This window comes from Haemorhous mexicanus, chromosome Z, assembly GCF_027477595.1.
Source record: "Haemorhous mexicanus isolate bHaeMex1 chromosome Z, bHaeMex1.pri, whole genome shotgun sequence".
Classification (NCBI taxonomy): Eukaryota; Metazoa; Chordata; class Aves; order Passeriformes; family Fringillidae; genus Haemorhous; species Haemorhous mexicanus.
The window spans coordinates 50,022,546-50,045,254 of record NC_082381.1 but is presented as its reverse complement, the minus strand read 5'-3'; the positions used below and the strand labels follow the sequence as shown (position 1 = coordinate 50,045,254).

Sequence of the window (22,709 nt, the reverse complement as noted above, 5' to 3'; positions counted from 1 at the left end):
TTAAATAACATCAAAAAAATCAAGATTAAGTAGGAGCTGGAATTCCACTACGCATAGAATAATATCTTTCATCTAAACAGGATTTTTCCTCTGAGTGCATTCTCAATGGTGCGTACATCACATCATCCATGCCTATGACACACAATTGTTTTCTTTATAAATACCTCTTATAGGATAATCTCAAGGTCAGTAAAGTGGCAGAATGAAGAGCTTACATGTTTTATTAGCTGAATGAAATTTCTTATTGGCACCAGTTGCATGACACCTGAAACATTTACAGAAGATGCTTAGTGTTTATTGTAATCATGATATTGCCTTTGTGCAATCAGAAAAATTAGACATGTAAGATCCACTAGTAGATTTTTGTAATGCTCTTATTAGTTGCCTACCTGAAGCTTTTCCATGCTTCTATTTTTCCAGGATTGTAAAGGTTTCAAGCAGTTTAAATTGTATTAAGCTGAAATTTAGACACTGGAGCTGCTGGATACACAGATGCTCCCTATGGAAGTGTAATTAGCCTGACTCTGTGCACTGCAGGGGAGAAGTTTACTGCAAAGAAAGGAAAAGGCTGCTGGCATCACCTGCTCTGTCCTAGCATTTCTATGTGTTTGACACTACCTTCCAGTCCAAATTAAATTCTATAGTGACCTGTCCAGAAAGGGTTCTATGATATGTTGAATTTGCCTGCAGTTTTGACATGGATGATTTTCCATCTTATTATGACATGGGAGTTAGGAGAAAAATTGTTCTAGACACCCTCAGGCATCAGTTTAATGAGTGTAGGAAAGAGATTTTTGATCCTCTGTTAAAATCAGTCAATGCAGATCCTGCTCCAGTGCACATATTTTTTGAGCTGGGGTGAGGTCTTAACAATTGAGGAGAGAAACCATATCTCAGTGGAGTAAACAGCATCTTAAGGGTTTTTTTATGGTGTTATAGTTCATATACAGCCAAATTTTAGGTGCTTCAGTTAGAAATAGTTGAGTGGGTTGAAGTGGAGCTGTTGGAGACATCAAACTTACTGCTAACAAATTAACAAAGGTTCAGAGGGATTTTGATGTTGGCATTAATTTCCCTGTGATGATGTCAGATACTTTGATGATAGGAAAGTAGAAATTTAGGGCAGTGTATTGATTGCATGACTTTTTATCATCTTTTAATATACCATAGAAGTTAAATATTTGAGCACTCTGTACCTCTTATAGAGGCAAATGCTACTTCACTGTTTTCTCTATAGAAGCTCAAACCATCTTTGGATGAATTTGAACTATTTTACTTGGGAAGAAGGTAAGGTAAGGTGAGCTAAGAAGAAGGATGATAGAGGCTTTTAAAACTGATTTTCATGGTCGTGGATAAATCTGTGGTTGTAGTTTCTTTGTGAATACCTCAAGGATTGTGTAGCTGTACCCTTGCTGTTCACCAGCTCAATCCCAGTTTTAACTCAAACTCTACTTAGAACCAAGCACAGATGTACTTTTCTTCTACCAGTGTATCAGAGATCTGTGTCTCAGGGCTTTACCATGTCAGTTAAATGAGATGATAAGCAGGCTGCCTTTTGCTGCTTCTTGGCTCCAGCTAAGAATGTATCCTCATTAAAAAAACAGACCAGACTTTATTCTGACTGGCCTGAGAGTTTCAGCATGAATGTGGGCTCTGAGGGCCCATTCTGCCTTTTGTATTCTTCCTGGAAAGAAATCTGGTTTAACTCTTGCACTCAATCCAGCAATGAAAAGTAATTCGGATATGAAAGGCTATCACCAACATGTTTCCTTAAAACATAGTCCTAAAACGACCATTAGCTGCCAGAAGCTGCCATTATAAAAGTCTCTTGCTAATACAGTCCTCATCGAGCAAAGATTGCTGGCAAGATTACAAAGGCAGCAGGTATGTGTTAAGTAAAACCTAAATCATGGCAGATTAATATAATTTAACTACACGAGAGCAAGGAGTGGCCTAGGCCATTACACTGTAGCAGACTCTGGCAACCCCAGTACTGCAGAAGTTCTACTTCTTTAGTTGACCAGCTTGGAGACACAGATCTGTCATCTGTGAAACAGGCAACTTTAAGGAGGGATAAAAACCAATAGATATGTTGGGGTCTTTTTGTTTGTTTTCCTTTGCATTCATGTATATAGCTAATGCAAACTAGACGAGATGATAAATAGTTTTAGGTGTGACTGCATGGCCAATTAGACCATTTAGGCCACTTCCTAAGTATATATTTAAATACCTATTATTTTGTATCAGAAATTGAACCTTTTGTTCATAGTTGTTGAAAGAGGACCACGGTTAACTTTAAATGCAACAAAAAAAGGAAATGATTGGTTGCATCAGCTGCAAACATTTTTCTGAACATGAACAGAATAAATTCTTTCCTTGAATGTTGTACACACAGGTACTGAAGATAAAATTTTAAAATGTTTACTGTGTCAGACATATCAATCAAATTCATGTAAGGAGCTATTATATCCCTAGTGTTTACTACAAGAACCTTCACAGAATGCATTTTACAAAGTCTTTAACTTGAAGACAAAATTTCTTCAGCACAAGTTTGACCTATGCTTAAGTTGCTGTAGAGCTGATTTACCCAGAAATAACCTCTCTTTCCGGGAACTCAGTACAAGATTGAATATCAGAAAATTCTTCAGAGCCATGTCTGTTTAGGTGTGTTCTCAAAGCACATCCCCATACTTACCTCTGCTCTCTGGACTATCATCTTGTCTTCCTTCCTTGTGTACACAGAGGTGTTAGTGAGAGGTATGGTGATGGTCACTAAATGTCCTGTTCCTGGCCTGTGCTTGTATCCCTTTTGTGTCAACCACTACTCTGCAGCTGAGAACCTTGTTGTCTGCATAGTGTGAATTAATAGATCTTGATGGATGAAGCACACAGTTCAGATATGGAGAAAGCCATAGCTTTCTCCAAGAATAGCTTTGACAGAAGAGACCAGTCTGCCTTTTGTTATTCTAACTACAAGTCTGGATGGATCTGATCCTGATAGGACTGGCATGACTGGCAGATGGGTAAGAATGGATGAAGAGACAGCTGAGGTACTCAACAACATTTTTGCCTCAGTTTTCAATGGCCTTCTCTCTTCCTACACCTCTGGCATGAGTGGACTTCAAGACAGGGACTTGGAGCAAAGTCCTTCCCAGTGTAAGTAAGGCTCTGGTTCATGGCCACCTGCGGAACCTGAACGTACATTAGTTTTTGGGACCACACATGATGTATTCCAAAAAATCCCTGAGGAAATTGGCTGATGTAGCCACCAAGCCACTCTCCATGATATTTGAAAAGTCATGGCAGTCTGGTGGAGTTCCAGGTAACTGGAAGAAGGGGGACAATGCACCTAGTCTTTTAAATGGATAGAAAGGAAGATCCTGGGACCTACTAACCTGTCAGCATCACCTCTGTTTCTGGGAAGTTCCTGGAACAAATCCTCCTAGAAGCTGTGCTTAGGCACATGGGGAATGGGGGGGTGATTCAAGACAACCAGCACGATTTCACGAAGGGCAAGGCCTTCCTGACTGACCCAGTGGCCTCTGGAAATGGAGTGATTACATCAGTGGACAAGGGAAGGGGTCATGGCTACCCTAATGCCTTTTTAGTAGGACCTGTTGTGGAAGAACAGGGAGTAATGATTTTAAACTGAAACACAGTATATTCAAACTAAATACAGGAAGAATGTTTTTATGATGAGGCTAGTGAAACACTGAAGAGATTGCCCAAGTGCATGGTACATGACCTATCCCTGGAAACATTCAAGGTCATGCTAGACAGGACTCTGAGGAGCCTGATCTAGTGAAAGGTATCAGTGCTTATGGCAGGGGCACAGGATTAGATGGCTTTGAACAAACCTTCCAGCACAAAGTATTCTAAGATTATATAACTCCATCTAACAATAGAGGATAAGGATGATCTTCTTCTAGATTTGCAGAAGAATTAATAACTTCATTAAATGAACCAACATTCATTAGGAACTTCTAAGTATTTAAAGGTTATTTAATGTCTGAAAGAAGACCCATACGCAGCAGGAGGAAATGTACTTTTTTGCTTTCCACCTGTGTTTAGAAATTTTTTGTCTTGAAGGGAATATTATTCCTGTCAGCATTTGTGTCATTGTCACTTCTGATCAGGACAACACAGCACCCATGGGGCTTCCGCACTCAGCAAATATGTTTGCTGTACTACTTTATGTTCAAAGCAAGTATGTTTCTCTTTCTTGTTCTTTCTCTATCTAGTCCTTCCTATAGGCTAACTGATCAAAATTTCTATCCATTATGTTGTACATGTACATTAAAATTTACCATATCAATAATTTCTGGAAAAATATCTATTTTAATGGGATGAGAGGACCTGACCCTATTGGGCTGTATTATGTATCAGTTGCCTTCTGGCTGTGAATAGCATTAATGCTGTACATTTGCTGTGCATGCTGTACATGTCTTTCAAGTAGATCTCAAGCATCTGAATCAGTCACTGACTTTCTTGTCAGAGAGCTGCCTCATGGATGAAAGTGTTGGATGACTGTAAAAATTCCTAGTGGAAGTGCATTAACTTGAGTGCTTTGGACTGGTAGGGTGAAAACAAGAAAGTGAGGAAATCTCTGAGAAGTCCTTAGGTGGGCTGTTCTCCTGTTGCATCTACCCTTTTTCCAAATTGTGCCACAGCTTGTGCAAATATTCTTGAGACCTTGGGGTCAGCACCACAACACACATTTGTGAGTCACAAGTGCTTATTAGCTATGATAATGAAAAGCCATATGGACCAAGGAGACTGTTGATGCAGAGTCAAAAAATCCCTCTTACGTGCTAGTGTTAAGGTAACTACATAAACCAATGACCCTATAAAAGAAATAGGCCTGAAATAGAAACCTCCTTCAATATAAAGTAAGCCCCATGAAATCAGTACCAATGGTTCCTCTGATCCTGACAAGAAGGCTGCCAGTGCCAAGAGTGCAGCTTGAATCCCTTGTAACTCCCCCATTTGACTCATACTCATGATCTTGTGTAGGCAGTTGGGAGACATCTGTGATTCTCATCACAAAACCAGATCTTGTTTATGTTCATCCTTCGTAGCTGTTTTTCAATAGTCCTGCCACTGTTTTGAAGCTTATTTTTTTAAGATTTTTAAGAGACTTTACCATTTATTTTCAAGGACATTGAGCCTTTTGGGGAATTTGATAGGCAGCACCTCCTCTTTACAATGATGATCTCCTATTACACATCTGCAAAGTGACTACTCTTATATGACCACTTCCTCCTTGTCTGCTGTGGTTTCACCATTCGCTGGGGCTGAAGTTACCTGCTAACAGCTGCGTGAGCCTGTGAGGAGCTCCCTGTGTCCTTGAGCAGCTTCTCTAATTATCTGCTCCAGGTGACTGCATGCACCGAGGCAAAACACCACAAAGTAATAAAAAAATATGCAAACCTGACACACAAGTTAATGACTCCTTCTTCAAGTAACATAGGCCTTATTCCCTGGGACTTCACCCCTGTACCCATAATATATTCCTATGTGTTTCGTACAAATCTCAGTATTTTTAGGCCTCACTAAACAAGAAGTTATGCTTCAGAATTCCACCACACACTATTTGTACCAGGTACATGTGAAGAAACTGGGGTCTCCTTTCCAGATTTATCTTTGGAATGAATTTCTGCGCTCACGGCCACCACAATCACTAATGCAAAGATAAATTTGGGGTGATTTTTTTAACCAGGTTACTCAAAAATGATTAAAAACCATATTGGTCGTATATTCTGGGTTGTTATTCCTTCCTGAAACATAAACGCTGGTGAAGAATAAAAAGGGGACCAAAGAAATATCCTGCAAGTCCGTCTGTGGGGAAGCATAGACCTTTCAACCAAAATGAATCCATCCTACCCACAATCTATAAAATAATCTGTTGCAATTTTCAGCCATAACTGGAAAATTCCTTTCTGTTATTTTTCATTTCTTTTGGTTAGATTAAGGATGAGGAGTAGCATATACCAGGCTTAGAAGTATATTACTGCTTCTGCACTTTTTCTTTCCTAAATTGCCTCTTAAACGTGACCTTAAAAGAAGAGTTACTAAAATTTCTTGTTTGATCAATTCTTCGAGCTGGCTCTTTGGCTCTTCGAGCTGATCTTTGCCTACTTTATCTTCAGGCTGTTCCTGAAACTCAGCTCCCTTGGCTCTTCTTGGTGCCTTTTCTTCATAGAAGGAGTAGAAATCAGATCTTGGATCTCTTGAGCTTAATCCAAATTTGTAGGAGAGGGCAGACTGTGGAAGATGATCCTTCACAGAACTGTAAGCATGTCAGCACCATGTGATAACAGGAAGCATTTTGGGCAGAAAACGCTTTCACATATCAAAATTGAAGATGAGTAGACTTGCTGTTTGGAAATGAATGTGGGATGTATGTGGGCTTGCAGGTAGACTTCGCAAGGAGAGAGCAAATATGTAGTGAGACTGTATTATACCAATATGTGAAAGCTTTTTGGAAGAACAGATAAAAACCTGAAGGTTTTTGTGCTGCTTTTAAATGGGTGTACAGGTAAGGTGTCAGCCTAGCTGGACCCTTAAAGATATTGCATGAAGTTGGAAAATGGACATCCAGCACAGACCTTTCATCAACTCACTAAAAGAAAGTTCACCCCCCAGAGCATCATATTGTTTTTCCTCACCTTAATAATTTTGTGATTTGAGATACACTGGCATAACTGACATACTAGTCTATTTTATTCTTAGTTCCTGAAAGTGTTATCACAGGCAGAGCTATTTACTCATAGCTTTTTATAAGGTTAAAGCAACCCTTCAGTTTGCCTAGCAGCAGTTCTCATCAGTATTCAGGAGCAGAAAGATACAGTAAAAGAGACCAGGCATCCAATATGACAGTGCCTGTTTCAGTATATTTTGAATTATTAAAGAAATATTTTTATTACATCTAAGATAATTGCAAAAGCAGAATATCAAGGTCAGTGCTTGAGAATGTTAAGGAAAAACAATAAATGCCACAGATAACTAAATTATCTCTTGGGAATATTATTTCACACACTGACACATTTTCCTCTTTATCATCAATCTGTGAGACTGAGTTCTGTGAAATATTTTAATTAAGCTATCATCATGTACTTATTTATGGTGTCTCCAAACGATGTTATCAAAACACAATACTTTTTTTTTATTTCTACCTCCACTGTATAAAATATCCTAAGACCAGAATATTTTAGAATCAAATATTTTCAAGCCTATTTTATATGTTTATCTTGAAAAGCTGTCAAACTTTAATTGCCAGCAGCCAGGGAAAGCATATACTCTTGAAAAGTAACAAGTCCCTGTTACTTCTTTTCATCTTGCTATCTGATAAAATTCCTTTAAAATTAGTATTCAACACCTCAGAATCCATGCACACAGAGCTGGTATAATTTGTCTTTCTGACACACTTAACCCAGCAAGTGGGTTCCTCAGTCTCTTTGATAGAACAGTAAGATTAAAGGCAATTATTTCACTTTCTCTAAGACTTTGCACAATGATACAAGAATCTCTACTCATCCCTGCCGTAGGTCAGATCAAGCTTATTCACTTTCTGCAAGTTTGCCTTAACATGAGTAGAATGATCATATGAAAACCACTCAAACAATTATATATTATTTCCCATAACTTTTATAAATGTTGTCTGTGAAAACATTTGTATAATTGTATGCTACTTTTACCAGCCCAAGATTTTTCTTTTTCTTAATTGCCTAGGAAAAGCTGCCTCTCATGGATTCCATAGTAAGAACAGTCTTTGCTAAGTGCTGACAAAATGCTCAGTCTTAGTTCATACAGAGAGATACATGGTTAGTAGCCAAAGCAGCAGATATTAGCAGCTTCATCTTTTGAAAATTACATTTGAGAAATCTACACCTTGCATTCAAATACTTGCTGTGGTTTGCTTTGAGAATGTTAGTTTCTATCAGTACTGTGAGGCTCAGGAATTCAGTCATTAGTGCTATATTCAGTCTCGCACTTGTATCTGACTGCAAAGTTTAAGAGTCAGTGTTGTTAACTCCTAATGATGCCATCTCCTGGTGACTGGTGCCTATGCTGATGTTGTTATTGAGGAGCAGTACAGAAGAGATGGAAAATAAACAGTAAAACCAACAGGACTTATGAAACATGACTGAAGTAGGTGTGTGTGCATGCTAAGGATTTTGTCTTGGAATATGGAGCCAGACTGCAGTGGCAGACACTCTGTTAACTGTAAGAAAAGAATCCATCAGTGTATCAGCTGCTGAGGACATGTACATTCTTCTTGTGCACTTGCACAGTGCCCAGCAGAGAAAAATCTCAACCTTGTTCAGGGCTTGTAGGCACACTAGAAGCTACACACTGTAAATAATATAGCTGTGTTCTAACACAGTGGTTTTGATTGCAATTCATGTACATGGCTTTTAATGTTACTGTTTAAAATTAATCAGCCCACAGCTACCTAATAATGCCTCATCTTCTTCTCTTGTTTTCTTCAGGATTTCTCTTTCTTCACTTGTGGAACCTCCACTGATTGTGACATCAAAACCTGCTCCAGAACTGGCCTCATGTGTTGGACACATACACACACTCCCCAACATTCACACCACAGTACCAGTTCATCTGTTTGATAGACTTTTAACAAACAGCCTTTCTGCAAATACTAAGTGAATCTAAATTCTTGGCACTGGTGTTAACACTGGCATTTTTGTTTCCTGGTGAAAGCTACACTGTCTGCATTGGGGCAGTTCTGTGTAAAACAGTAAAAATGGCTCTGTCAGTTTAATAAACTTCTGGGCTTCAGTATCTTCCCATGTGATCCTCTGGGAGAACAAGTTGCTCATAATTCTTGCTTTCATAATTAACTGAATTTGCTCCATTTTTCATTGGAGTGTCTATTTTTATATGTTAAATCATACCTGTCTATTTTATTTTTCCTGAAACTTCTACACATTTCAGTATCTACAAAGAGAAGATAACAAAATGCTATGTAATATTCCATTAATGGTATCACTTCTGCCAAGTAAATAATGATCTTTTTCTCTTGTTCCCATAGGATTTTGTACTGTTTAGATACTATAATGGAAATTCGGGAACAGATTTTTTTGCCCATTGGCATTTAGTTTTTACATTGTCTCTGCATGTTGATGTCTTCTTTTGAAGCTAAGACTGACAATCTTTCTAACTAAGCTGTTAACATTAAAGCAGTGGTTGCATAACCAGTTTTGGCTTGTCTAACTGTGGGCTCCTCTTCATTTTTGCTGCGTGTCTCTGCTACATCCCTCTGTCAGCAAGATCTGGGAATTAAGCCAATAAAATGAGAAAACAACATTTTGGATGGATGAGTGAATGGATCTGTCTGACTGTGGTTGATACAACTACAAAGAGGACAGTGGACACATGCCTCTGTGGTCTTGTTGTCTATTCAAACTACTTGAGAACATTGCAACATTGGGTATATATATTTGGCTCCTGGAATTTATATTTGCTACTTAGTTTTACCTGCATGGGTGATTCCACATTTAGTGATTGCCTGAGTTGTTGGACTGGAGTTTGGCCTCCATATATTTTAGCACTGTAGAACTTTTGCAGCTGTTTTTGGTTAGCAATAGCTAGTGACAAGGCATATCATGTGTGCTCAGATAAAAGAAGAACACACATAAAAATGAACTTAATTGGCTTTTCTTTCAGGTTATTGCACTACTGGAGATGCACTGCACAGCATATCTGCACAAGTCTTTTTCCACACAGAGAGCACTGGGGTATAGCCTCTCTAAAGAACACTGGAAGGCAGAGACACAGAGCAAGGAGCATGCTGCAGTATTTCTTATTTCCACTAAAGACTGACGTTAAAAGCAATAAGAAATTTCTGTCTCTGTTACCAAAATGCATCATAAATGTTGTTGACATGATTTAACAAACCAACACCAGCCTAACAGACAGGAAAACAGAGCTCAATCCATTTTCACATCACACGGCCTCCATAACACACCTTCATAGCTAATTAGGTGTACAGGCATATTGTTTTCATGGAGCGATTTCCTTCTTGTTCAAGAAGTATCTTCAGTACTGGTGCTGTATTAAAGAAATTTGAGGGGAGGAAACATAATTTGGGGATTGGAAGAACAAGACTGACATGTAAGCATAGGACTTGACATGTCTAATAATCTTTTGGTTTTTTTTTTTTTTTTTTTGAAGGTTTTGGTCCAAGAAACACTTTTTAAAAGAGTTCACGTGGGAAGGTTCTTTGACACCAATTTTTATTTTTGATCATGACTCTCTCCTTGTTGTGCATAAAGATGCTCTTGCAAATATTGTCTTTTCAGCATTGTACCACTTCTTTATATTTATTTATTTATTTTCCTGATACTCCTTTACATACTTTTTGAAAGGACTTAATCTTGGTGATTTAAAAACATGAAGCACAATTTTCCCCACAAAACTTCCTAGAATTTGACAAGAGCTTTTATGTCAGCACAGGAGACAGAGCTATTTGTTTCTTTGGTGAGAAAAAGGTTTCTTTGTTCTTTTGTTTCTTTCTCATACCTATGAGATTTATTCTTGTTTATAACCTTTTGTAATGATTTATAAGTAGGATGGATCACAGGGATCTTTCTATTTATTGGGAAGATACAAACATAGTATTGTAGAGAACAGGCAGAAAGACACATTGCTGGTAAGAGACGCAGGATGTTATGTGCCATGCCTACAAAGGAATTTAATGCTCAGCACTGTTTGCTGTCCAGTGACAGAAAACTCTGTGTGGACGGGTTGAAAATGACTGTCATAGTCCTGCCAGACCCCGTTCTTTGATTTGGAGCCTCACAGGTTGTATGTCTATTTCTGCTCACAGAAAGCCAGTGAAAGGTGACAAGCTATGCCCCAGACAAAGTGTGATGCTCAGAGAAGTATCTCAGCTGTCAGAGAAAGAGATCTGAGTCCTTGGGACCAGCTGCCGGAGGCTCAGCTGGACAGTGTGTTTCCTTTAACTGTAATGCCAGTGCCTTTCTGGGTGTTTGCTTTTGAGACTTTACCGGTGCTTCTGCCCTCAAAGTTCATTCCCAGCATTTCATCCAAATGTTATCAAAAAAATAGTATCTGAACTGATGCCTCACTTCAGTTTGATTATAAATTGTAGTTTTGTAAAGATATGGTTGGGTTGCAGCAGATGAAGACAGCTGCTAATGAAGGCTATTTCTGTACCCACATGTACCTGAAGACAAATGCTAGACCCAACATGCATAAGGCATCTGGTTTTATTCCAGTGACATATGGCAGCTTCACGACCTTATCAAGAAGTCACCCTCACAGCAGCATAAGCCAAGGGCAAGGTCAATCAGCCAAATGCGGAGGGAATTACAGGTTTTAATATCTTCTCTGACCAAGAAGGTGCTTTGCAATCACAAGGAGTACTCACAAAGCTGAGTAATTTTGCAGAGGGCAAGTACACAGCTGCTGTGTTGTCATTAAGTCTCCCGTGCTTGTACATGACTGTGCTGTAAAAGATGAGGCAGACTGTGAATTACAGATGATGATTGCAGGGCAGCTAGATAGGCCTCCATGAGATATATACCTATAACTTTGGAAAATGCCCCCAAATATATGCTTTAACTTTTAGCTTCTCCTGTGTGGATACAGGAGTTGGACTTGATCCTTGTGGGTACTTTCCAACTCAGAATATTCTATTATTATGTGGTTCTAATTCACAGGGCTACTCAATGTGTGAGCCAGCCTGCTGTATTATACTACCCTTCCAACTGATGGAAGACAAAATATAAAATTACTGTATATTTGCTCAGGTGTATGAAATTTGAGGGTGTAATGACCCAGATGTTTAGCCTGACACTATCAGAGTTAATGAAAGATGAATAGTTAAATACAACCTTAGCAATCTCAAGCATGCCAATTAAAAACAAAAAGGACCCCCAAATAACTCCAGATAAACAAGTGTGGGAAATTGCTTCTAATTCTGTTTTGGCTGTCTTCTCTCTAGGTGAGAGAAGGCTATTGGCACCTATAGGTACCATTAACACTTCTCAGGAGCAACAGAAATCCGTATTGATGGGAATAAAGTCATCTCAAGAGATAACCATCAGATACTCAGAGAGACACATAAGTGACACTTCCTCAGTATCTGGTAGCTGAAAGTTAGCTTTGCAGGTCTGTGTGTGCACCTCGGTGCACTACGTGGCCTTATGCAAAACTAATCCCTTCCTTTAAATGGGCAGTGTGTTAAGGGCAGATGGCAGCATCCCCCTGCAGATCTGTGCCTAGCAGCAGAGTTCCAGCTCCAGGGCTCTCCACCACGTTCTTAGCCAGTTTGGGCTCTTATCAGCTGTGGCATGCCCCTAGGAGTGAGGGAGGCTGGAGCAATTGCAAGGGCGAAGCCACTGAGGCCAGCTGCAGGCAGCACCATTTGTTTTAGTTCTGGAGTCAACTGCGAGGAGGAAAAGATCTTGGGCTCTGGGGCCCTGTGGATCATCCAATGAATGCCTCTCTTTGAGGATCTTCCCCCTGCCCAAATGTGGCTGCATATAGAGAAGGCACATGCATGGACTTGCAGCGACAGATGTCTACTTTGCTGGGATGTGCCATGTTTGACAGAGTGGTCTGTGAGTTAGCATGAGGCTGAAGAGTAAGCATTGCTATTTGCTATAAACAAACCTTAGCAAAGTGCCTGTAATTGCACTGTTAGAAGGTTGGCCAGGCCTAGATGGTAACAGGGGAGGAAAATAATACTTTCTTTTATCTGCTCTTGCAGACAGCTGGAGACAGATAAAAGCGGAGACAGTTTTAACCAAAGCAAAGATTGTGATTGTATGCTTTCTTTTGTTCCTCAGTGCTTTCTGCTTTCCTCCCTTTAAGTTACATTTTTAATTTGCAAATGAGACTATGCATGGGATAGATTCTGCATGCTTTTTCTTTTTCCACTCTTGTTTTTCTTTAACTTAAGGAGATAGGTTTTTCTTCTGATTTGGCTCCTGTGGCTGTCTACTTCAGATGTATGTGAGGAACACAGACTGAACTTCTACCTACACCTCACCAATTCCAGAGCTCTGACGCAGAGACAAGATGGATATCGTACACAACTGACTGACACTGAAGGAGTAGTTTTGCCATAGTATGGTGGAAATAAAACCATCCTGAAGCAAAATTTTCAGATTTTCCAGTAACAGACTACAATGGGATAAGATAGAGAGAAAGGGAACTGTTATCTTAAAATCAAACAAACAAAAACTCTCTGTTTTTTCATCCAGAAAAAATTCAAATTCTGGCATTCAGAGTCAGTAATAAATTGCACTGACATGATTAAAACTACTTACGCATCTAAGTTCCCCATGCAATGCTTTGGGACTGTAGAAACAGAACCACGCATCCAATCTGATGCCCTGTACTAATGCTTTGGTATGGGAGGGAAATGTTTTTTTGCAAGACATTTGAGTTGGTCTAATTCTGCAAATCAGACCAACACAATAATGAATGGCCTCATCAGGGTGGCTCTTGCAGGTACACGACATAGAGTTATTCCAGTTCAGTTTTTTATGATTAAATCTGCTGTGGGTGTTATTGAAACAGAAATAGCTGTTCTGTTGTAAAACATGTATTAAAACACTTTTTCTTTTGTTAATTGCAATCTTTAATGGCTCTGTATTTTTTCTACAGGGATAAAAATTCAGATGTATTTTTACTGTACTATGTATTTTCCTTTAAAAAGTAAAGAGTGTTTGAAGCACATTACAAGCTGTATTGCTTACAGACTTCTTGGGTATGCTTTATGGCAAGCCAAGATGATTTCATAATGGCATTGTTGAAATTTCATCATCTGTTAAATAAAGGCACAGCTATTTTCCTCCAGCTGTTCTCTTTGATATTTAATTATCCTGAGATGGTCTGTGGAAACACAGGCTGATGGGTACAGACCAGTTTGTGTGAAATAATGGGAAAAAGACCGTTTCTAGTCTAGTAGCTTATGTGAAGAGTGAGAAGCCTTGTCTCTCAGCACAAGCCTAGAGCTGGGAAGTAGTTGTCTGAATTATTTGCGGTATTGAACATGAATATGTTTTTACACAATGACTCCCTATAAAAGTCTGATTCTGAGTAATATATTTAAAGGCAGGCACTACATTATGTCATTTGTTAGTACTACATCCTTTTCTGCTTAAGAACTAGACTGTCTCGATTTGCAGCACCAAATAAATAAGGAATTTTAAGGATCAAGTATATTGAATTTTTAAAAGACATCAAGAATTATTCATTAGTAATATTTTTTTAGTCAATACAATTATGAATCTTGTTTTGAAGATTGCTTGTATGTGGCACCTCCACTCCAAAAGGATGAAGCTACATTTTAGGTTTATCTTTGCAATTTTTTTCAAAACAAAACTGTTTCTGCTTTATAAACTTGGATTAAAATGCATTTTGTATTTTACACCCTAGATATACTAATTTTTAATTTATATATAAATCAACATAATTGATTATTGCTGTAGAAAAAGTTAAACAAAGCTGCTCTTTGCTGTCATTTTTAAAAAAGAGACACTCATATTTCTAGGATATGAAGTAAATCCTCAAAAAACAAATAACCATCACTTATGTGTTCTTAATAGATTTGATTCCTCCCATGCATATTATACATATGTACAATTTTGCTGTAATAAATAAGAAAGACTATGTAACTTTTATAATTTTCTATATTAGGGCTTGAAATATATCTACTCTTAAACCCCTCCTTATGGTGTCAGATTACTATTAGCTCATTCTACCCTGTGCTTTTCTTACAAGATAAAATATAATGACAAACGGTAGATAAGAATTTTCAAGGATATTTAAAGTTAAACAAAACGTTTTCAGAAATTAAATCAGTTTTATTTGTTATAAGAGTTGTACTGTGTACAAAAGAAATTACTATAACTTACAATACTTCAGGCATAGAATATTGGGCGGGGGGGGTTTGCTTCCACTGGAAGAGCAGTATTTTGAAAATAAAGAGTCGTTAGAATCAGACATTGATAGCAGTATCAATATAATTATATAATAATAAATACTTAACATTCATATAATCTGAATTTATAATAACTCAGGTATTTCAACATTAACTAATACATCTTAATCTGCCTCCAACATGCAGGTAGAAGAGTCTTCTGTAGCTCATAGAAGAAATGAATGATTCATGATGAGGGTTATATCAACGCTGAGTATTTCCCCTTGTCCAGTTTCTCAGCTGCCAGCTAGCAGAACTCCAGGAGGATGGTGAGCAGGCAAGTGATTGAAAACACTGTTTGCTGTAATCTTAAACCATTAGAATACAGTCTGATAATTTCCTCTGTTTCCGAGGTCAGTTCTTAAAAGAAATAAAATCAAGAAAATGAAATGGTTAATGAGTAAATATGTAAATTTGAAAACATAAGGTTTTTCAACATACTTGAAAAGTCCTCTGACATCTCACAGGTACTTAAGTTAAAGGTATCAGCTGTTAAAGTCAATCAAAGGGACTATTCTCGGGGGAGAGATGTAAATAGATGTCCCATCAATGATCGTTTGAGGAGCAACTGATAGCACTTATCAGCTCTTGCAGGCATTAATCTCAGAATAATCAAAAGTAAATACCAAGAAAAAGCAAGAGGAAGAACTTCACAAGAGGTAAGCACTCGAGCCTGAATGCCGGTTTTTAACCCTTCCTTTAACAAGGGACTTAGCTTTTAGCAAAGGCAGAGAAGCCATACACTCTTGTACGGGAAAGCCACGGAGTCCCTGCTCAGAGGATTCTCCACTGAGACTTTTATTGTCTTAAACTGAGTTTAAGAGTAGTAAGCAGTCGACTGCTTTTACAGAGCATAGGAAGACCCATTATGTCTTTTGCTCCTGTAATGAGGAACAATAGGGCTGACTCAATGCTAAACATGTAAAGAGTTTAATGAGCAAGTTGCGTGACACATAGAACTGCTCAGTACAGAAGACTTCAAGGAAAAAGGGGTTCTGGCGGATTTTTTTTTCTGTCTAGGGTTACAAAGGTAGGAATGTCACCTTTTTAATGTTTTGATTTACATCTGAGTTGGTGCTACAACTCAAAATCACAGCTTCAAGGCATTGCTACTCAGGAATCCGGTCAGGAAACAAGAGACTGCTTGGGGTGCAAATGAATCCTGAAACCCTTTAGGTCTGTTGTTTTCTTACCCTGCTAAGGAGTGATGTTGGCACAACTGAAGATGGGATTGAGATACTATGGGTGGAAAGGGTAAGAATACTTTGCACTGATTTTGCCACTGAAGAGAAAATACTATTAAATCCTTATTAGTGATCTTAAGAATATTGAGAACAGTCTGAATCAGCCAGTTTCCCATGGAAAATAATACCAGTATGACAATTCTTTAAATACTTATGCTAGTTGTTAGACTGTTTTCAAAAATGTTCAACCATTTATTCAGGGAATTTCACAGGCTGATATAGCAAGACTTCACTTAAAATGATACAGTGCTTTTGAGGAGACTAGGTGACACTACTTTACACTTATCGGGATAATGGCTACATATTTTTTAGTGAGGAGTGTCTTCAGACTTAAAACTCATACAAGAATAGTCTCAAGACTGAGATACAGATCTTTAAAAAAAGATTCAGATTAGCTTTTTGTCATTTAAGCATGATGATTCATGATTCTGTGTATTAAGTAGACACAACTTTTTTCTCTAGTGAAATGCCAGTTTCTACTTCCTCTGCACCAGTATACACTACTGTTTTTTCTCTTTACCTAAGAAATATGTTTAGTGCTTGGATTTAGTTAAATTGTAGAAATTCTGGTTAAGTGGGAAGTCATAGACAAACAGATATCACAGAACAGAGAAGTATTTAACCTCTGTAATCTTCAACTAGAACGGTGGGAAGTTTCCTACTTTACAGAATTATGAATATCTGAGAGTGTCTTATGTGCTGAACTATACAGTCAAGAGCAGTGCTTTTGACTGTCTCACTAATGCATTCTCTGAAGCAAAGCAACCCACTGTAGGAGTCCAGCTAGCTCACATACTGCATCCTCCAAGCACCCCACCACTGCAGAAGGCAATTCTGTCACCCAGGAGATAAAAATGTTTGATTTAATGCTCTTTCTTACCGCAGTTACTCTGCCTTATTTCTGAGAGGCAGTGCAGTGTACCATAGCCACACCGACAAAGCCAACAGTCCTTCAGCACCCAGACGCCGTGGGGAATGCTGCCGCAGTGTCTGTCAACGACAAAGGAGACATTTGGTACATCCCTGACCCCACTTCGGAAAATAACCATCCAGAACACCACACTCATTCCCTCTGAATTTGGTCTGTTTTTTTTGTTTTATTTTTTACCCTATCCGCTCATCATATTCACAGTATCTGCCAGAGAAGTTCTTTAGGCAGGCACAGAAGGTCCCCAGGATACAAGTTCCTCCATTCTGGCAGCAGCGTCTGTTCAGTTTTTTACCTGCAAGACAATTTTGCAGAGGTTAACAAGCATCTCAGGGGCTCTGAACCTCACCTTTTTTTCACTTGTTCTCTCAGGTCTCTCCAGTTCCCAAAGTCTCTTAAGGATATCTAGTTTTATTGTCTTTAGAGACAATAAAATTATATGCCTGTTAGGAGTGTTTGTTCAGCTAAATCCAGTTTGTTTGGTTAAGGATTAGAAACAAGCTACTAGGGATTACAGGATGGTGAAGGAGCAACGCCTGGCAAATTCTGTAGCAGCAGGATGTGTTCAAGTGAAATATTTCACTTTGACAGATGGAGGTTTCAATCACACTAAGAAATGGGGCATTTTTATTGGGAAGTGATACTTATTTTTGAATAAAAACTGGGAAGTTACTTGGTTTTGAAGTGGGGGGAATGCTCCCTTAAGCCTTTCTCAGTATCCTGGGGTTGAGCACCAATCTAAAACTTTATATATGGGAGGAAATAGAATACTTTTTTTTTTCCCTGTTAGTAGTGCTGCTTTCAGGGAGTTCAAACATTTTTTATAAAATTAACATTTTAATGGTCATTTAATATCGTGAATTCTAAAAAAATAACAGAATGTTACAAAATTTTACAGATGCTCTTGCAAACACGAAGTGCCAAACACTTCTTAATTCTTAGTATTCTTTCTTGTTTTTCCTTAATAATTTTGCAAGTGAGAGATCTTCAGTTCTACCTTCAATTTTTATCACCATTTACTAAGTGGCCATGGGTATAATTGAAATTGGTGGTCACAGAAAACCAGCAGGCTGGAACTTTCCAGGACAACAGTTAAACCATCACTATATTAATTTTTTAAAAGTAATTTTATGTCATTGTTTACAAAAATAATGTTACTTACTCTCTGTAATTCCAGTGAAAGGTACTAAAGACCTGGAGCTCTGTTGCTTTCTACTTTCATAACTTTGATTCATATCACTGAGCGCGTTTGTAAAGGTCCCTTCATTCTTGGGCTGCTGCTTTTGTGCTGTAGCATTGAGACTTTTCACAATTTCTTTCCGTTCTTCTTTTTCAGGGCCTTGACAAAAGTGCAAATAAGTAAGGGAAGGGTAGTTTGTAATAAAGAAATGCATAATATAAATTTAGAAGAAAAACACAGCGGAGCAGGGAGAAACATGAAGTTTTACTTACCTTTTTCTAAATGAACAGCCTGCCAGACCAGAGTCACAGTGAAAAGAATTCTGTAAAAAAATAAAAAGAGAAAAAAAAATCAAACCAGAAATAAATTTGTGCTAATAAGACACAAATGGTGAGTGTGTGAACTTTCAAAAGTAATAAGCATCCCTGGCTACAGAAGGTCCCCGACATCTCAAGCCAACTCACCTAACATGATTTCCCCAGTACATTTTTCTGCAGCCAGAAATAGCCGCGAGGTCCTCCGGGAGAGCTTGAGCAGAAGGAAGATGTCCAGAGCCCTCTACTTCAGGTTGTTGCATGCAGCAGTCCTCAGACACGCCTCAGACGCAGACGGACAGAGAAAGCGGCACTGACGAAGCTTTCCTCCCTCTGTCCAGCTTACTGCAAGGCTGAGTCGCCAGCCGTCCCGCTGGCTGAGCCCCGGCCGGGCGCCGGGAACATCCCTCCGGGCTGGGACTCCCCGGCCAGCCCCCGATTTACATGCGCTGCTGAAGGGTGGAGCAAGGTGGGGACACCTACTGCTGGGGGGAGACTTAAGAGCCCATGAGCGCAGCCAAAAGCCCAAGGCAGGAAGATCTCAGGCCCAGCACATTTCTCAGGACAGAAAACTTCATACCACCATGTAGTGCATAGGTACAAACAAACACAAGAAAGCATTCTGCAGAACTGCGATAGGTAGATCATAAACGGGAGCAGGTTTGTATAAGGAAGGTTAAAAAGCCTCAGCTCTGCCTATATGCCTTGTCTCTGCCTGGGCTTTCCCCCAGGAATCTGCTTTATGAGATTGTACTACTTTGCAGCAGAGATCCTTAAAACCTGCTTTTGAGATTTCTACTAAAAATACTGGAAAAAGCAGTATAAGGTCCTTGAGGGAGGATTGTTGTCTCACCAGAGCTATTAATAACATTTTCTGAAAATTTTTACTGTTAGTAAAATTAGGCCCATTAGTGGGTGTTCCTAGTCTGAGTTCAGGCAGTACCAGCAGATACCTAGATATAATTTACTGTGTGTGCTGAAATGGGCTAGGACCATTCACACGGCTTTGCCATGGCTCAGTATCATGAGCAAAAAGACCTGCAGCTGGGCAGTGCTAATAAAGCAGCTCTGGGCAGGCTTTTCTCATCACATTTCCACATTTTGTACCACCAAGTGCACATGGCCTCTACTTAAGTTGTGGCAGGAAACTGAAGCAGCACAATTTGTTTTGTTTTGGAGGGGCATTAGAAGAGGGATGTTTTCACTGTGTCACTGTAAACCAAGGCAGTACAAGTTTCACCTTGGCTGGATACAAGATCACATCAGAAGTATGGGTCAGACCTCACAGAAAAAATGGCTGCACTAACTAAAGATATTATCATCCCTTGTTTGTAAGTCCCTGTGGCTGTCACTTGTCAGATTTGCCCCGTCTGAATGAAGGGTTTGGAAGCTCTAATAACTTCTCATCCAATTTGGTACAAAGACTGGTTTAATTTACAAAGATAGCTGTCCTAATTAAAGTTAACCTTCTTGGCACAAAAGAGGCAGTAAAGCAGATGGAGAGTGTTTTTAAGACATGTTCTCTTACACAGCTGTACACAGCAAGGATAACAAGCAAGAGAAGGCAGAAACTATTGTGAAATTAGAAAACTATGCTGTAATTGCTATCATGGAAACACTGGCAAGAGTCATACAACTGGAACACTGCAATCAAGAGCTACAAGCTATTCAGAAGCTCTTTATCTCCTATTTGGAGACACCTGGATTTGATGGATGGACAGTTCAATGGATAAAGAGTTGGCTGGCTGGCTGGATGCAGCCAGAGAGTTGTGGTCAGTGTCTCTGTGTTGAGGTGGAGGCTGGTGATGAGTGATGACTTCAGGCTCTGTTTTGAGACCACTGCTCTGCAATGTTTACGTCAATGACACAGACAGTGGGATTGAGTGCATTCTCAGCAAGTATGCAAATGACACAAATCTGAGCAGTGCAGTTGACACAGTGGAAGGATGGGATGCCATCCGAAGGGACCTGGACAAGCTTGAGAGTTGGGCCCATGAAAACCTTATGAAGTTCAACAATTCCAAGTGCATCGTGCTGCACATGGACTGGGCCAATCCCAGACATGAGAACAAATGGGGAGAAGAACTTACTGAGAGTATCCTTGTGGGGTTGGATATTCTAAAAGATAAAAGCTGGACATGATCCAACATCATGTGCTTGCATACCAGAAAGCCCAAAATGTCCTGGGCTGCATCAAATGTGTGTACTACAGGTTGAGGGAGGGGATTCTGCCCCTCTGCACTGGCCTGCTGAGACCCCACCTGGAACACTGCATCCAGCTCTGGGGTTCCCAGCACAGGAGTGATGAGGACCTGTTAGAGTAGGTCCAGAGGAAGCCACTAGATGTTCTGAGGGATAGAGTCTCCCTCCTGTGCAGACAGGCAGAGAGACTTGGAGCAGTTCTGCCTGGAGAAGAGAAGGCTCTGAAAAGCCCTCATTATGATCTTCCAGTACCTTAAGGGAACTCGAAAAAAGAAGGGTGAGGACCTTTTTATATGGTGAGATAGTGACAGGACAAAGGGCAATGGTTTTAAACTGAAAAGGGGCAGGTTTAGATTTGCTATTAGTGAGATATTCTTTACTGCGAGGGTGCAGAGGTCCTGGTGCATGTTGCCCAGAGAAGTTGTGGATTACCTATCCCTGGTGGTGTTCAAGGATAGGCTGGATGAGTCCCTTAGCAAATGGGTCTAGTGGAAGGTGTGTCCCTGACTATGACAGGGGTGTTGGAACTCAATGATCTTTGGGGGTCCCTTCCAGCCCCAGCACATTCTATGGTTCTATGATGACATGCTCTTTCATGTCTCCTGTGGGTACACTGGTCTTCAGCAAGAGGACAGAAGAGCATTGCTGAAGATTTAAAATGGCTGTTTCCCCAGGGAATGCCTGCAGGGAGTGCTCTGCAGGGTTACACCTGCCTTAGGGGATAAGGCATTCCCAGTGCTGCTGCAATAAGCGGCTCCGGTTGTTCTAAGCTCAACCATTTTCTTGTAGATACAGGCTAACCTTTTAGCTTCATGGCATCTTGTTTCATGGTGTGCTTTATGTTACAGAGTTAAACGGATTTAGATGAAACCGTATTCTTGTTCCAGACTTGAAGTACCATGCCTTTTAGAATTGAGAGTCTGTGATGTACATTTGTGTGCAATTCAGCTAAATCAGCACCAGAACTTTTATCCTAATATTTGTGGATAAGGTGTTGCACAGAAAGTGTGTTAAGATAAAGCCACATGTTAATTCAGAAAGAGATTTTGGTTTTTCTATCTTAAATATCAGCAACTTTGAAGAGACAGATTACTTTCACCATTATGCTGTCTGTCCCTACCTGCTGTGATTGACAAGGACTTCTAAACTAAACATGGTAAAGTTTAGGTGCTTGCTTAAAACATATCATATTTTAAAGTACTGTCATAACAACAGATACTGTTCTGAATTAGGACTACAAAATGTTTCACACATGCAAAAGAGATGTCATTTTTGCATTTATTCAGAAAACATATATGTATTATCCATACTTGAAAATGTTTATTTTTGTAAAATACTTACAATTCGAACAACTCTTGTTTTCATTTGAGTTCTCTAACTGTATAATGGGACTAGTATTTTGACTTTAAAAAGAAGAGCTGTAGTTACATTTGTTCTAGGATTTATTTTCTAGTGCATTAGGAAAATAATACTAGTTTCAGTTAAGTCTAACTGGAAGTATCACTTTAAGTTACAATATTCAGATGCTTAAATGCTGTCACTTACTATTTAACTTCTTGTTTCCCCATTCCACAGATGGAAGGCAGAAGAAACATAAACAGAGATATGTAAACTCAGGAACATTACATAGTGGTTTTTTTTACTAAAATGTAGTGTCAGTGTAGTTCTTCTGGAGAGTTTTTTGGGTACCAAATTCCCGGTCCTGTACTAGTGGTAACATTCAAAATGCAGCTGCTGGTGAAGAAATATTGAATAAATTTTCACATCCTGTTCTGTTTGCTTAAGATCAGAAGTCATTCCTGTAGCTGCAAGAGCCAACAACCTGGAAGAGCTGTAAAGCAGTCGGTAAACATTTCTTGCTTTTGAT

General features: G+C 39.3%; 1 protein-coding gene across 1 annotated transcript; it reads right to left on the bottom strand.

The window, feature by feature from the left end:
• Positions 1 to 15,173: 15,173 nt before the first annotated feature.
• LOC132322326 (cryptic protein-like) lies at positions 15,174 to 18,903 on the bottom strand. Its single transcript, XM_059836696.1, has 6 exons — positions 18,791 to 18,903; positions 18,599 to 18,648; positions 18,309 to 18,485; positions 17,327 to 17,441; positions 17,099 to 17,208; positions 15,174 to 15,334 (listed from the first exon to the last, which is right to left on the bottom strand). Exons 1-6 carry the CDS (start codon positions 18,901 to 18,903, stop codon positions 15,222 to 15,224), a joined length of 678 nt encoding a protein of 225 aa, XP_059692679.1. The 3' UTR covers positions 15,174 to 15,221.
• Between the last annotated feature and the right edge of the window lie 3,806 nt (positions 18,904 to 22,709).

Excerpts from the sequence above, each read along its gene's own strand:
- LOC132322326 (XM_059836696.1), bottom strand. The coding sequence starts at position 18,903 with ATGCAACAACCTGAAGTAGAGGGCTCTGGACATCTTCCTTCTGCTCAA. Across the intron at positions 18,649-18,790 it reads TACTGGGGAAATCATGTTAG|AATTCTTTTCACTGTGACTC; the intron begins GTGAGTTGGCTT and ends ATTTTTTTACAG. Across the intron at positions 15,335-17,098 it reads AATAAGGCAGAGTAACTGCG|AACTGACCTCGGAAACAGAG; the intron begins GTAAGAAAGAGC and ends ATTTCTTTTAAG.